Source organism: Adiantum capillus-veneris, chromosome 14, assembly GCF_014529385.1.
Source record: "Adiantum capillus-veneris isolate H3 chromosome 14, ASM1452938v2, whole genome shotgun sequence".
NCBI lineage: Eukaryota > Viridiplantae > Streptophyta > Polypodiopsida > Polypodiales > Pteridaceae > Adiantum > Adiantum capillus-veneris.
The window spans coordinates 104,512,722-104,526,043 of record NC_140944.1 but is presented as its reverse complement, the minus strand read 5'-3'; the positions used below and the strand labels follow the sequence as shown (position 1 = coordinate 104,526,043).

The following is a 13,322-nucleotide window of genomic DNA, read 5'->3' as shown; positions in this document are numbered from 1 at the left end:
CAAGAGCTTTACTGTAGTGTAATTCTTGCTGGACTGTGGCTTTCACTTTACGTATGTGTTGATGTAAAGCATCTTTCTCTACATTTACCTACATGGTATTTATTCTATTAGTCAATTGCATACTATCTCTTTAGTCTGGGATTAGTTAATTTATTTAGTCAATTGCTATTATCAAGTCCTGGACACCTAGTCAGGACAATATAAACATTGCAGTTAAGTTTACCAAGCTGTCCCTTTTCCAGTTCCTAGTTAAGGCTTATACATCAAGTGCAAAATTAGACAAGTTGATTTCTCTGCGATTATCTGAAGTTTTTTCAAGGTTTTGAGGTCGACCATGACATCTCCTCAAGTAGAGAAGTCTTGTGAAACTCACAGGTGATTGATGTTGAAGGGAAAAAGCTCAATAATATCATCACTTTCCCTCCTGATGGAGCATTTTTTGTTGATTCGACAATTGAGGTGGTCAATTCACAGCGTGTGAACTTTCGGTTGGTTTTTTGTTTGAGTTTGTTTTTTTGTTTGTGTAACTTGATAAGGGCTTGCAGATGTTTTTCTACATTTTAATTCTACAATGAGCTCTTTTTGAATTCTCGTTAATGTGATTTAGTTTTACTGCTGCTGCACTTCGAGGATCTGGGTGGAGCATTCCAGTTCCGCCTTTCGGCCAGGGGTGGTGAGTTAATCAGCTGTATTTTGAAGACCAATTTCTGTAGCCAACTTAAGGTGTGTAAGTTTGTAACTTGAGAGAACCAGTAGAGTGCACTGGTTTATCATCCATTGGAGATCAATGCTGGCTTTAGTTTTTTTTTTTTTCCGAGAAAAAGATCCTTCTATTAGTTAATGAAAACTGCCCATAGGGCTACATCCACCTCTGCAAGAGAGGGCTACAACAAGCATGATGGGGAGACTCTCCCAATGAAAAAACAGCATATATACAATGGGGCTAAATCAAGAGATGGGAGGAGGGAAGAGCCACACAGGTGGACAGTAGTGCCATCTGAGCACCCCCTGGACCATGGTGTAGAAAGGCCCAAGGCGCCAGAGTCGAAGGAAAGCCTCGCGGCGCTCCCGCATGCGGTCGGAGCTGCCCTGTAGTCCCTCAAGCTGTCCTCTGAGAGTATGGATCAGCTCTAGCCAAAAGTCACGAACAGTCTCTGCTGGTGGCACAGGGCGAGCCTCAAAGATGCGGAAACAACGGGCCCGCCAGATGAACCAGAGAGCTAGGCCGCTGATGAGCTCCCAACACTCCTCTCTCTCACTGCACCACTCCTGTGGAGTAAGGTCTGTAGCAGGCTGGAGTGTAGGTCGCCCCCCCTGTATTACTATCATCCTGCTGGTGGAAGATAGCTCAAACTGAAGTGCCGGGCCCGTAAGGGTGACCAAGCCGTTGCCCCCCAAGTGTACTGTCGAGCCGTGGAGAGGGCAGGCATCAGCCGAAGAACTCGTAGCCACACCTGCTGGGCCGAGGGGCAGTCCCAAGGACAGTGTCGCTGACTCTCCACCAGCTGGTCACATGCTGTACATGCGGCCGAGAGACCACTATGCACAAGCTAGCTCCCTACTGCTGTGGCTCTGTGTGCAACCAACCACTGGAACAAAGTGACGCGCCTCGGCTGTCTGGAGTCCCATAGCCTCTGCCAAAAAGCTGCCAAGAACTCAACTGTGAGGCCCTCCTCCTGCCAATGACGTGCTGCAGTGGGGCGGGCCTCTCTCTGTGCTGCAAGTATATGACGTCCAAGCCGAACAGTGTACTGAAAGAAAGGGACTCCTGGGCGGTCTGCAGAAGAGAAGGGGTCCCTCCAAAGCCACTCACCAGGATCCCACTGTACTCGTGCCAGTGGACAGCACTCCCAAGCCCATAGCCTCCAGTGTCCTGTCTCAAGAGCTGCTGGGTCAGGGTCTATGACGCAAGTCCTCCCACAGATGCCCACAACTCGGATCCTCTAGAAACAGCACTCTGCTACCTGCGGGGCCTCTACTGCAACTCGCTGTAATCGTCCCCCACCCTGAAGCTCGAAGAACAGAGCTGGGATAGTCTGTGAGCAAGCCCTGACTGAAATGAGAACCTCCAGTCGTGTGAAGGCTCCCATCCACCGGGGTGCTACTGGCTCGAGAGGCGTGAGCCACTCAGCTGGAACTGACTCTGAGATGTCCTAACACATGCTCTGAATCCCTCTCATGCCCTGTAGTTGGACAGCCTGCACCTCCTCTGACAAACCTATGAACTCTAGCCAGTCACCTAGAGAGCGCGCTGGACCTGCTGCCATGGGACCCCAAGAAACATGAGGCCTACTCCCAACCAAGTGGCCTCTCTGAGTGCTAACCATGGGGTTCCAGACGAGGGGCTGCCGTAGGCGCTCCTCCGTGCACGTCGGCTGTCTCTGCTCTAGGCCACGCCGTAATAGTTCCCAAGAACGCAGCAAACTCACAGCGAATCGGTCCTCCAGTCTCCTGCTCAAACCAACTCAGCGCAACTCTGTAAAGATCCATCTGGTCGAAGGTTGCCAAGGGCCTCCTGACTGAGGCACCCTGGCACGAAGCCTCTGTAGCAAGAACTCCTTCCAGGGCTCCTCGCTTGGAAGAAGTCCTCTGACGACGAACTTCCCAAGAAGGGCTCTGCTCTGCTGTGCTGGATCAATGATCCCAAGCCCTCCCAAGAAGGGCTCTGCTGTGCTGGATCAATGATCCCAAGCCCTCCTTGCGAACAAGGAAGTGTGATGACCGACCAAGCCACCTTGGTTGGGCAATCTGAGTGTCGCGACCTGACCAAAGGAAGTTCCTGATCAGCCTCTCTACCTGGCTGATGCAAGAACTCGAGAAGATCCAGCAAGAAGTGATGTACCACATAGTCGCCAACAACACCTGGTTGGCAACTACTACTCTACCAGCCAACGAAAGTCATGCTGAGCTCCAATGTAACAGCTTTCTCCTGATGGACAGGAGAAGAGGAGCAATCTGCTGCTCGAGGGACAAGTTCAAACCAACCTGACAACCCAAGTACCGAACTGCAGTCCCTGGAGGAATCCACTTGAAACCCTCTCCTGGCATCCAATCTGGCACAGGAGCACTACCAACCGAGAAAGCCACTGTCTTTCTCCAGTTGATCAGTGCGCCCGATGCACAGCAGAAGGTCTCCAAAGCCTGCCCACATCTATGTAAATTGGCCTCTTGGCCCTCTAAGTACAAGGCTGAGTCGTCTGCAAACTCAGCGTCCAGAAGCTCATCTCCCCGTATAGGAAGTGCTAAGCCCCTCAAACCAACCTGCTGTGACACCAAAAATCTGCTCATCGCCTCCGCATAGAACAGAAAGAGAAAGGGGGCAAGAGGACAACCCTGTCTGACTGATCGTGTGAGCATGAAGCGCTCACCTCTACCTCCTGCCAAAAGCACCTGACTGTGAGCGTGTCTGTATAAAGCTGACACCCCTCTGATCCAAGCATCTGAGAAGCCCATCCTGCGAAGCGTGCCCTCTAGAAAGTCACAGTCAACTCTGTCGTATGCCTTCTCAAAATCGAGAAGAAGAATCACAAGGTCCTCCCCACGGAGACGTGCCAGGGCAGAAGCCTCCCAGAAAGTGAAGATGTTGTCAAGGATATTGTGTTCCTTGACAAAACCTGTCTGAGTCCCATGTATAAGGCTCTCCAAAAGTGGTTGAATCCTTAAACTCAGAGCCTTGGCAAGAATTTTGTAGGCCGAGTTGAAGATGGTGATGGGGCGCCACTGTCGAATCTCATCCAAGGAGCCACCCTCCTTCGGAATGAGGTAAATCAGGCCCTCACTCATGCTATCTGGCATCACTCCTGTGTGCAGAATGTATTGAAAGGCACTACAAAGATCTGGGCCAAGCAGGTCCCAGTACTCCAAGAAGAAGCTGGGAGTCAACCCATCCTCACCTGGACAGCTACCACGAGGGAGGGCCCTAAGAGCTGTGTGCAGCTCCTCAAGCTGAAGAGGTATCTCTAGCCTCTGGCGCATCTCCTCAGTCACAAGACAAGGCATCTGCGCCCAAACTTGCTCCTTGCATGCATCCTGTCTCTCTGACTAGGGCTCAGCCGACAACAGCTCATGGTAAAAGTCAGTAGCAACTGCACGCATATCCTCAGGATCACAAACAACTGACCCATCGGGTCTCCTCAGCTGATTGACCTTGGCATGCGAGTGCCGAGGTCCCACTGTCTAAAAAAAAGCACCTGTCACTCTGTCACCCACCTGAGTCCACTGAGATGCCTGTCGGTGAAAGGCAAACTCATGGCGTCTCTCCTCTGTGCAAGCAAGCTCTTGTCGAGTCTGTTGTAACTGCTCCTCCAACCGTGGACTGTCTGGATGCTGCTCCTGCATCCTCTGTAGTGAAGCAATGCCTCGTCTGAGACGCTGCTCCTCCTCTCTCGCTGCAGCCCGTCGAGCCAAAGACTCCTGGAGAAAAAAGTGGCTAAGCTGAGCTAGGCCTAAGGCCACTCTGTCTGCAGGTAGAGCCTGGCTGTCCATGCCCTCTGTCCAGAGAGCCTCTACCCTCTCTCTGAGTGCTGAGTCCAACAAGACCCGCCTCTGGGATGCGAACCATCGTGCTCCCACTCCTCTGCCTGTCTGCCACTGTGAAGAGCACTGGAGCATGGTCCGAGAAGGATGTCCCTGCCAGGATGCCCACTGATCCCCCCAAGTCACTGAAGTGGTCACTAGTGTAGAAGCGATCTATCCACGATAGATTCACTCCTCCCACTCTACGGTCCGATCTAGAGAAGGCAAGACTCTCTGGAGGCCTCACAAAGCCAGAATGCTGCCATGTATCCGAGACCCTCAAAGTCATACACAACCTCTCCCAAGCTACTAACTCGACTCCATGTACAGTAGCATGGCTGCCTCCGATCCTGTCAGAGGGGTCCTCCAACATGTTGAAGTCCCCTCCTACACACCAATGGTGAACCTGTGGCAAAGACTCAACAATCTGTGACCAAAACTTTGCACGAGCACTCACCACATTGGGCGCATAGATGTTCAGGAAGCCCACAAAGCCACCCTGAACCTGCAAAGTAATCCACTGAGCCCTGCCTGGCACAATAATCCCTCTGCCCACAATGGCCTGCTGCAATGAGTCCGCAATAGTCATACATACCCCACCCTGGATGCCTCCAGGTCCAAAAGCAGCTGACCAAAAGGTATCATAACGTCCCCGCAAAATCTGACCACATCGCCGAATGCGGCTCTCAGACAAATGGTGCTCCTGAAGCATAAGGAGATCAATCTCTCCTCCCACAAGGCAACGCTGAAGTTCCTGACGCAATCAGCCCCGCTGTCGCTGAAACTGGGGCCCACCTAATCCCTGCACGTTCCACGAGACGATCCTCATGGGGAGCGAGAGAGAACAGATGCTGCCGCAGCAGCAAGACGGGCTATCTTCGAGGCAGGCTTGGATGGGGAGTAATCCGCATCCGAGCGTCCTCTAGATAGGCGAGCCTGTAGTGAGTGCCCGGCCCAAGCCCAAGCAGAGCGAGCCGTGCGCAAAGCAACCTCCTCTGTCGAGGAGTCCTCATGAATGTATACATAGCAAGGCAAACACTGCGTATCAGCAAAAAAGTACACCACAATGTGCCTACATCCTGCTGAGTCTGGGGGTGTCACCGCAAACTTGGCCAGTGGCCACAAAGTCTGCAGCAAATCTGTAACTCCAAGTTCTCCCATGTGGTGAGAGAACTCGAGAACCTGTGTATGCAACCATCCCACCACTGAGTCTAGGGACCACTATGTCTCGGTCCAACCACAGAGGGGAAAGGAGAAACCAACTGCTGAGTCCAAGGCCTCTGTCCCCCTAGCGGCGAGGAACAGAGTGTGGACCCTGAAGCAGGCTGCCTCGTGGTTTGCTGCGGAATCGCCGAGAAAGCGAGTGAATCCGTAATCGAAGAAATCCCAGCGGCGTGGGAGGTCAATGCTCGTCAGACCACGAGGGATAGCTGCAAGGGAAGATGTCTGAATCTGCAGAGGGGGCCGCAAGAAGGGCTGACCCTCTCTCGCTAGGCGACTCGTGGCAAAGGCACTGCCAAGAGATCTCCTAGCCGCCGGCAAGGGACCAGTCTCCTGAGTCGACTGTGGTACTGAAGCAGGAGGAGGGGGAGAAGGAGCTGGGGGGGGCGACAAAGACAGGGGGGCGAGGTGGGGAGTGGGCGGGAGCAGAGGGCGGGGGAGGGCATGAGGAGGAAGAGGGGAAATCTGAAGGTGGGGTGGCTGGCGAGGGTGAAGCGGAAGTGGAGGCTGGCGAGGGTGAAGCGGAAGTGGAGGCTGGCGTAGGGGGCTCCTCCTGCTCAAGAGGACCAAAGCGGTTCCCCGTGGGAACCCACTGCTGCTGAGTAGACACCTGAGGGCCACTCTGAGTGCCAGGCTGCCGGTGTGGCCCGTGGCGTCGACGGCCACGGGCCTACTGCCATCCCTCCTCCGCTGGAGCCCCAGGCTCGGAGGGTGGCTCACAATCTGTGCGCTGTGCCGCTGGCTGTGGCTGCGACCCAGCCTTGGCAGGCTGGGGCTGAGGCTGAGGTGCAGGTCGTGGCCTTCTCCGTGGACAGGCCTTCGCTAGATGGCCCAATTGTCTGCAAATGAAGCACTGGTTCGGGAGACCCGAGTACTCCACACTCTGTCTAAACCAACCCCCACTCACCCGAGGCAGAAGGATGACCTTCGGGAGTGTGTGGGTATCTCTGACCAAAACTCGAACTGAAGGGATGCCAGCCGCCTTGGCAGCTACTGATGCTGCCGTACGAGGTGTCTCCAGGACAGTCCCGATGGTGGAGCCAATCCTGGAGAGAAGTGGAAGGTACTCCCTCCGTAAACCCGGAAAGCAGACTGAGATGGGGATGTCTGCCTCCTCTACTAGCACATCCGAAGTCAGGTCAAAACCATGTCGCCACTGTCGAAAGTGGGTGCGTGATGCTCGGATGGCCAGTGGACTCATAGCTATGACCTTGGAGGCCATCTCGGAAGTCTCGAACTCGATCTGGTAGTACCCCCGTCCAAGGATCTGGACATCCAAAATCTTGCCCACCTCTGCGAGAAGGCGGGCCTGGAGAAGGTCTCGCAGCTCTCCTCTGCTAGGACGGGTGCCGAGAACCTTGCAGATGACAGAAGTCGTCTGTAAGCGCTCTACCTCTGCGGCAAGGCTCGCTTGCTCTATCGGCGAAAGAGCAAGTCGAATGGTGGGCTCAACGGGGTCGGGCGAGGGGGCTTCAGGCGAGTCCCTCTGTGGCGGAGCTGGAGCCTCCATCTGTGTCTACTGCTGAGTCGAAGAAGCGGATGGTGAAGAAGAACTGCAACCGAGTACGCCGAACACTAGTCCGAAGAAAAAGCGATGCAGAGCCAGGTGTAGAAAACCTTCGGGGGCAATGCGGACAGGGGGGGGGATGGAGGGAAGGATACAGTGGCGAGCGAAGGAACAAAAGGTTGCGGGGGGGGGAGAAAACAGCCAGGGAATTGGGGGGGCAGCGGGCGGGTTAAAGGGCAGCTAGGGGCGAGAGCGGCGGGCAGCTGGGGGCGGGCTGGGCTGGGCGAGGGAGACAGTGCGAGGGCGAGAGGGGGGGGCAGGGGAGGCAGCGCGAGGGCGAGGGGGGGCAGCGCGGGGGGGGGGGCTGGAGGCAGCGCGAGGGCGAGAGAGAGAGGGGGGGTGAGGGGCAACGATGGCGCAGGGGGGGGAGCGTGCAGCAGCAGCGAGCGTTGGTTCGTGCTGGCTTTAGTTTTATTTCAGGGTAAACAGTTAAGGGTAGCTTTTTTATGTTTTTGACGAGGAGAGGAACTAGTGACATAGAATCATCGACATTGTGCAAAACCCAAGCTTGAGAGAAGTGAAGCCTCACTCTGCACCATTTTTCATCTCCATCTCTTGGAGCTCCTCTGGCCTAGTAGTCTTCAACTTCCTAGCAGGGTGAAAGCATGTTAACCTGTTTCGCTTTTTGTGCTAGTTAGCAGTTTCAAGTTGGCACATCTTCAAAAAGTTGGGCGTCCGGTAAATTTTTTACAAATAATATCAAAATTTGTCGGAGGTTGTACATTTGGATTCCTTGTTTCAAGTGCTTTCTATTGATATATCATATGTCATAGATCTTGGAGATGTAGCTCAAGTTATTGTACTAGTTAGCATATGTCAAAATTGTGCTAGTTAGCATTGTCCGGGACATGAAAAAGCATGACAAGTTAACATGCTTTCACCCGGGACTCAGGTTTATGCTAGTTAGTTACGGAGGAGCAGCTCTAGTTCGTGTTTTTGCAGCTCTCTCTCTGGATTATATTTTGTTAAGCAGTGAAAGTATAATTTCCCTATGAAGCAATCAAGAAAGGCTTGATCAATACAGTAGCTTTTCTTTCATTCGGAGGTCACCAGTTTCGTAGCTCAAGTTGACAAACATGCAATCACAAGCATCTCAACATTTTATGCTGTTCGATATGCTTAGAAAGGATGCCCTTGACAACCGATATTTCAATGTGGCTTTGTAGTGATGTCTAGCTTGCTACCCAAGCTGCAGCCATGTAGTACTCGAGATAGCCAGCGGTGTCCTGGTCAAGACTCATAGCAATATTCATTGCAAACCTCTGAGTATGACTAGGCACCTGAACACCAAAGCGTTCATGTTTTATTCGTGATGAATTCTTCATGTGAAAAACTATCATGATTGTGGTGCATATGGATCCTGTTTGTCAGAATTGCTGGGGAGAATATTCGAGAAGAGTTCGCAGTAATTGTTTGTTAAGGCTGATCCCTGCTTTTTCTGTAGATGTCTTTGCAGTTAGTGTTGGGTAATGCTTTAACAAGCTAGCTGGCTTACTGATCTTGTGAACAGGTTTGAGTCAGTTTATATCGATGAGAAAATACGAGTTGCCAAGGACATTCGAGGAGACTACCTTGTAGTTGATAGGGCGCCTTATGCATGGAATGGGTAAAATGCTCCACGCATTGTGTGGGCATTTGCTGCACCGATGTGTGTTCTCCACTACTTGGGTAAGTGGCACTTCAAAGGTGTGTGCAGGCATCAGCCCCCTTTGATTTTTGCATTAATATTAGGAGAGTATCCAATGTGTATCTACACGACACAGCTTTGTGCAAGCATCGGCTTCTTCTTTGATTTTGCACTACTAATTTGTATATTATTTGTGGCAGAGTGGATGAAGAGGACTCGCTTTTTTACATGGTCTTTTATGGACATGGTGGCTTCTTATGATACCAAGGCTGAGAAGGAAGCAGAGTGATTTGTCATGGAGACCATGAATATGGGCTCAAGAAAACATAGCTGTTCTCTTGAAATGCCTGAAAACTGAGACAAAGAAAAATGGTAATATCTTTGTAAATTTGTAATTTATAACGATGTTGTGTAAAATCTAAGAAGGATTTTGTTTCTTCTCACACAAATTTGAGAAAGTAAAATCTCAGGAAAAAGAAAACCTATCTTGTCCCAAACCTTGGCACTGCCATTGTCTTTAATTGGAATATCCCCCAAATGCCGTAAATTATTCTCTTTTGAACAAAACTGTCTCGAGTTCAAACCTCGTTGGATAGATCTTTGACGTTTGTAAGAATTGTTCCTGCGACATTGTTTTCTTCCTCTTCTTATTCATCTCTCTCTCTCTCTCTCTCTCTCTCTCTCTCTCTCTCTTTGGGGATCACTTGACCATTGAGGTTATGGGCACTTTATGTATTACTCCCAATTACAAAAGCATCTTCTTCTCGAAGAGTAGTTTGATGGGTCGCACTTTATATATTGCTTGAGCCAATCCCCTTATCTACAATCCATACCATATTAATGATCCACCTTAGCTCCCACTCCCTTTGAAGAGAGATGGGGCTTTGCAGCATTAGGAAAGAGTCCCTTCAATTATGCACATTATGCCCCTTGAGATTGAACATCATACCCTACTTGAGTGCTTGGCTTTGATCACATTCAAGCTTGTTTTTCTCACATTTTTAGCCCGAGCCACTCCAATACCTTTTTTCCGAGCCACTTCGTGGGCTCTTAGTTGTTATCCTCACATCCACAATCCTTGAGCATCTAGAGTCGTATATCAACTAGTATAAAGCATGTGACGTATTTTACGTTGGTTCCAGGGGTCATATTTGACCTTCGAGGATAATATTACAATCTCTCTCTCTCTCTCTCTCTCTCTCTCTCTCTCTCTCTCTCTCTACCGCTACCTCGCGCTCTAGCCCTCTGCACCCCAATTCCAACGCACTCCCGCTGCCTCGCGTTGCCCTGCTCCCTCGCGTTTCTCCCCCGTGGTTGCGTAGAGAGAAGCATAGAGAGAGAAAGTTGCTCGTGTGCAGAGAGAGAGAGAGAGAGAGAGAGAGAGAGAGAGAGAGAGAGAGAGAGAGAGAGATGAGAATTTTCAAGCGTAGAGAGAGAAAGTTAAAGAGCAGAGAGAAAAAGTAGAGAGAGAAAACATGCGCGCATAGAGAGAACCTGCACGTGTAGAGGAATTTTTTTAATAAAAAATTCCCCCTCTTTATCCTTTTCTTCACTTCATACTCTCTCTCTCCCTCTCCTATTGCGGCCTTCAATCATGAGGAAACAAAAAGGCAAGGATGACCCTATGGAGGATGCTATTCAAAAATGCAAAGAAGAAATCAACGAGTCCGTACATCAACAAGATTAATCGCCACCTCCTAGGTACTATTGGCACTCAACGAGCGCATGTCGGCACAGGAAAGCAGATACATACACTTGAGAATCGTGTGAAGGCCCGATGAGAAAATTGCACTACTCAAGAAAGAGCTTGCAGAGGTGCGATCGCAAAATGTCCTTGAAGAGAGGGCGCTTCAGTCCTCATTAATTGAAGAGCTTAACACGATTAAAGAACAAGTGCGGGCCATTAAAGAAGGTGAGAAGCAACTAAAAGAAATGATGACCTCGTGGGTAGATGTCATCACAAAGACCCAACAAAAAGCAAAAGAGGTCGAGAAATGGATTGAGATTGTCAAGAAAGGAAAGGGCAAGAAAATAACCACCACCTCCACACCAACCATCATTTACCTTACACTAGAAGAGGAGGAAAGGAGACGTGTGTGGGCCGTACACGTAAGGATATGTGGCCTCAAAGACCAAGATAATGTGGATGAAGAGGTGAAAGAACTCATGACTCTGGTGGGGGGTTAACGAGCAGACGCATACGAGGGCTTGGAGAGTGGGCAATAAGAAAAGTGGGAGCAATGGGGAAACCTTGAAGGAAAGGGCACTCATCCTCCCTTTCCCCTCCATGGAAGAGAAGGACTTCTTGAAGAAGAGACCAACTCTAAAAAACATAGGCATCTTTCTTGGAGATGACGTCACCCTCTTGCGGATTGCTCATATGCAAGAGGTAATGCCGGAAATTCGAGCAGCAAGGGAGAGAGGGAAGATTGCTTTTACAAGGATGGAAGGGTGGTGATATCGTAGGGACGCTTTGCATGACGGTGCGAGATCTATGGAACCACACTAAAGATGACAGCCTAGAATTGTAATGGGTCACTTCGTCTTGATGTAGGTGCCTTTGAGGACAGTTTCACTGGGAGAGACATCATTTTCTATTTTGAGACGCATCAAGCCCCTGGGCAATACATGCCACAGGTGGGATGATATAGATGGGAGATAGCCTGCAGACAGGAGACCAGATTGGAGCATCGAGGACGGGGCTCAAGGGGAGTGGCAGTTTTATTCAGGGAGGAGTTGCAGCCATTGATATATATAGTGTGTAAGGATGAGCAAGCTAGGTACATGTGGGCGAGGCTAAGGGCAGAGACATGCAAATACCTCTACATTGCTATTTGTTACTTTCCTCCAAGTACGTCAATATATGCATCACCTAGAGGATAGTCACCCTTTGCTATTTTGGATAATGACATATGGGAGTTTTCCAAGGATGGTGACATTGTCATACTATGGGACTTCAATGCTAGGACCGCCCATCACCATACAATATTTTATGATACTTCTGAGGAGATGCTAAGGGAGCGGGACGTTATAGAGATGGGCCTATCCAGACTATCACAAGATGAGGAGTATGATAGATACTTGATAGATATGGGAACTGCACATAGATTGGCCATTTTGAATGGCCTACAAAGATTTTTGACAGTTGGAGGTTTTACATGCTTTCCACATCGACATGGTGCTAGTACAGTGGATTATGTTATGGCCCAGCAAGGTCTCATTCCATTCTTTCAGGATTTCGTGGTGGGCACTAGGCCAGTTGGAGTAGAAGTTGATCATGCTATCTTGTCTCACTCTTACGTTTCAATTCAGCACAGCTCCATTAGGAGAGGTCCCCACACACACTCGATATACCTTCATGAAGGAGACGGATTCTGTGTATATGGATGAGATATACAGGCAGCCGGGACGGCCACTAGATGAACTCACTCAGATATTGACAGAGACACTCCATGATACAGCATCAGCGGCATACCCCCACAGCTAGCCTACATGGAGACAATTTGGGAGCATGCCCCAAACAGTTGGTATGATGAGGAGTGTAGAAAGACGAGGATCAAATATCAGAGGGAAGTGCTCATGGGTATAACCACACATAGAAAGTCACGGATGATCTTTCGCCGCCTAGTGCACCGAAAAAAAGGGCTTATCTATCTCAGCTAGAGCGGGATCTGTATCAACTATTTATGAGTCAAGACTCAGGCGAAGCATGGAGGCTATTCCACGAGCAGTCACCACCACCAGCGATCACCTCTACAGAGACATGGGGGGAATATGCCACATCTTTCTACACAGCATCAGGGCAACCACCTTTGCCAGACCCACTAGAGACATGCCCTCAGACATGTACTTTCTTTACTGCTGAGAGGGTAAAGAAAGCTATTGACAGGATGAAGACAAGGAGAGCACATGATCGTGATGGTCTGGTAGCAGAGCACTTCATCCATGCTAGAGATATGCTTGCAGAGCTTCTTGCTATGATGTTTAATCGAGCCATGTATGAAGGCGTTCCTGAGACTTGGAGTATGTCTACAATTGTGCCTATTTTCAAGTCAAGAGATCCCATAATTCCCGAAAATTATCGCACCATCATGGTTGGTCACACAGGGCTGTATGCATTTGTTCTTGAGAAGGAGCTGAGTAGATGGGCAGAGCGAGAAGGCATACGAGCACTAGGGCAAGCAGGATTCAGAAGAGGTTTCTCCACTCTTGACCAAATTATAACACTTAGAGCTATTATTGAGGAGGGTAGACACCATGGCAAGAGAATCTAATGTAGCGTTGTGGATTTCCGCTAAGCTTTTGACACAATGCCGAGAGCCAGACTTATACGCACACTACAGGACATGGGTGTGACTATAGAGCTGATATAGGGTATTCTGGCTTTATACA

The 13,322-nt window shown here is 50.2% G+C and overlaps 1 protein-coding gene across 5 annotated transcripts in view; it reads left to right on the top strand.

Moving 5' to 3' along the window:
• Positions 1–9,413, top strand: part of LOC147442884 (Plastid-lipid associated protein PAP / fibrillin family protein) — a 37,971-nt gene extending 28,558 nt beyond the window's left edge. For 2 of the 5 annotated variants that reach the window (XM_086528885.1, XM_086528887.1), the window contains 4 exons: positions 376–488; positions 608–673; positions 8,814–8,971; positions 9,131–9,413. In XM_086528885.1, the coding sequence (XP_086385011.1) occupies positions 376–488; positions 608–673; positions 8,814–8,913 (279 nt within the window). In that variant the 3' untranslated portion in view covers positions 8,914–8,971; positions 9,131–9,413. Of the gene's footprint in view, positions 1–375; positions 489–607; positions 674–8,813; positions 8,972–9,130 lie in introns of those variants that run through there. The other 3 variants (XM_086528886.1, XM_086528889.1, XM_086528888.1) reach the window with 2 other exon arrangements.
• Positions 9,414–13,322: the final 3,909 nt, after the last annotated feature.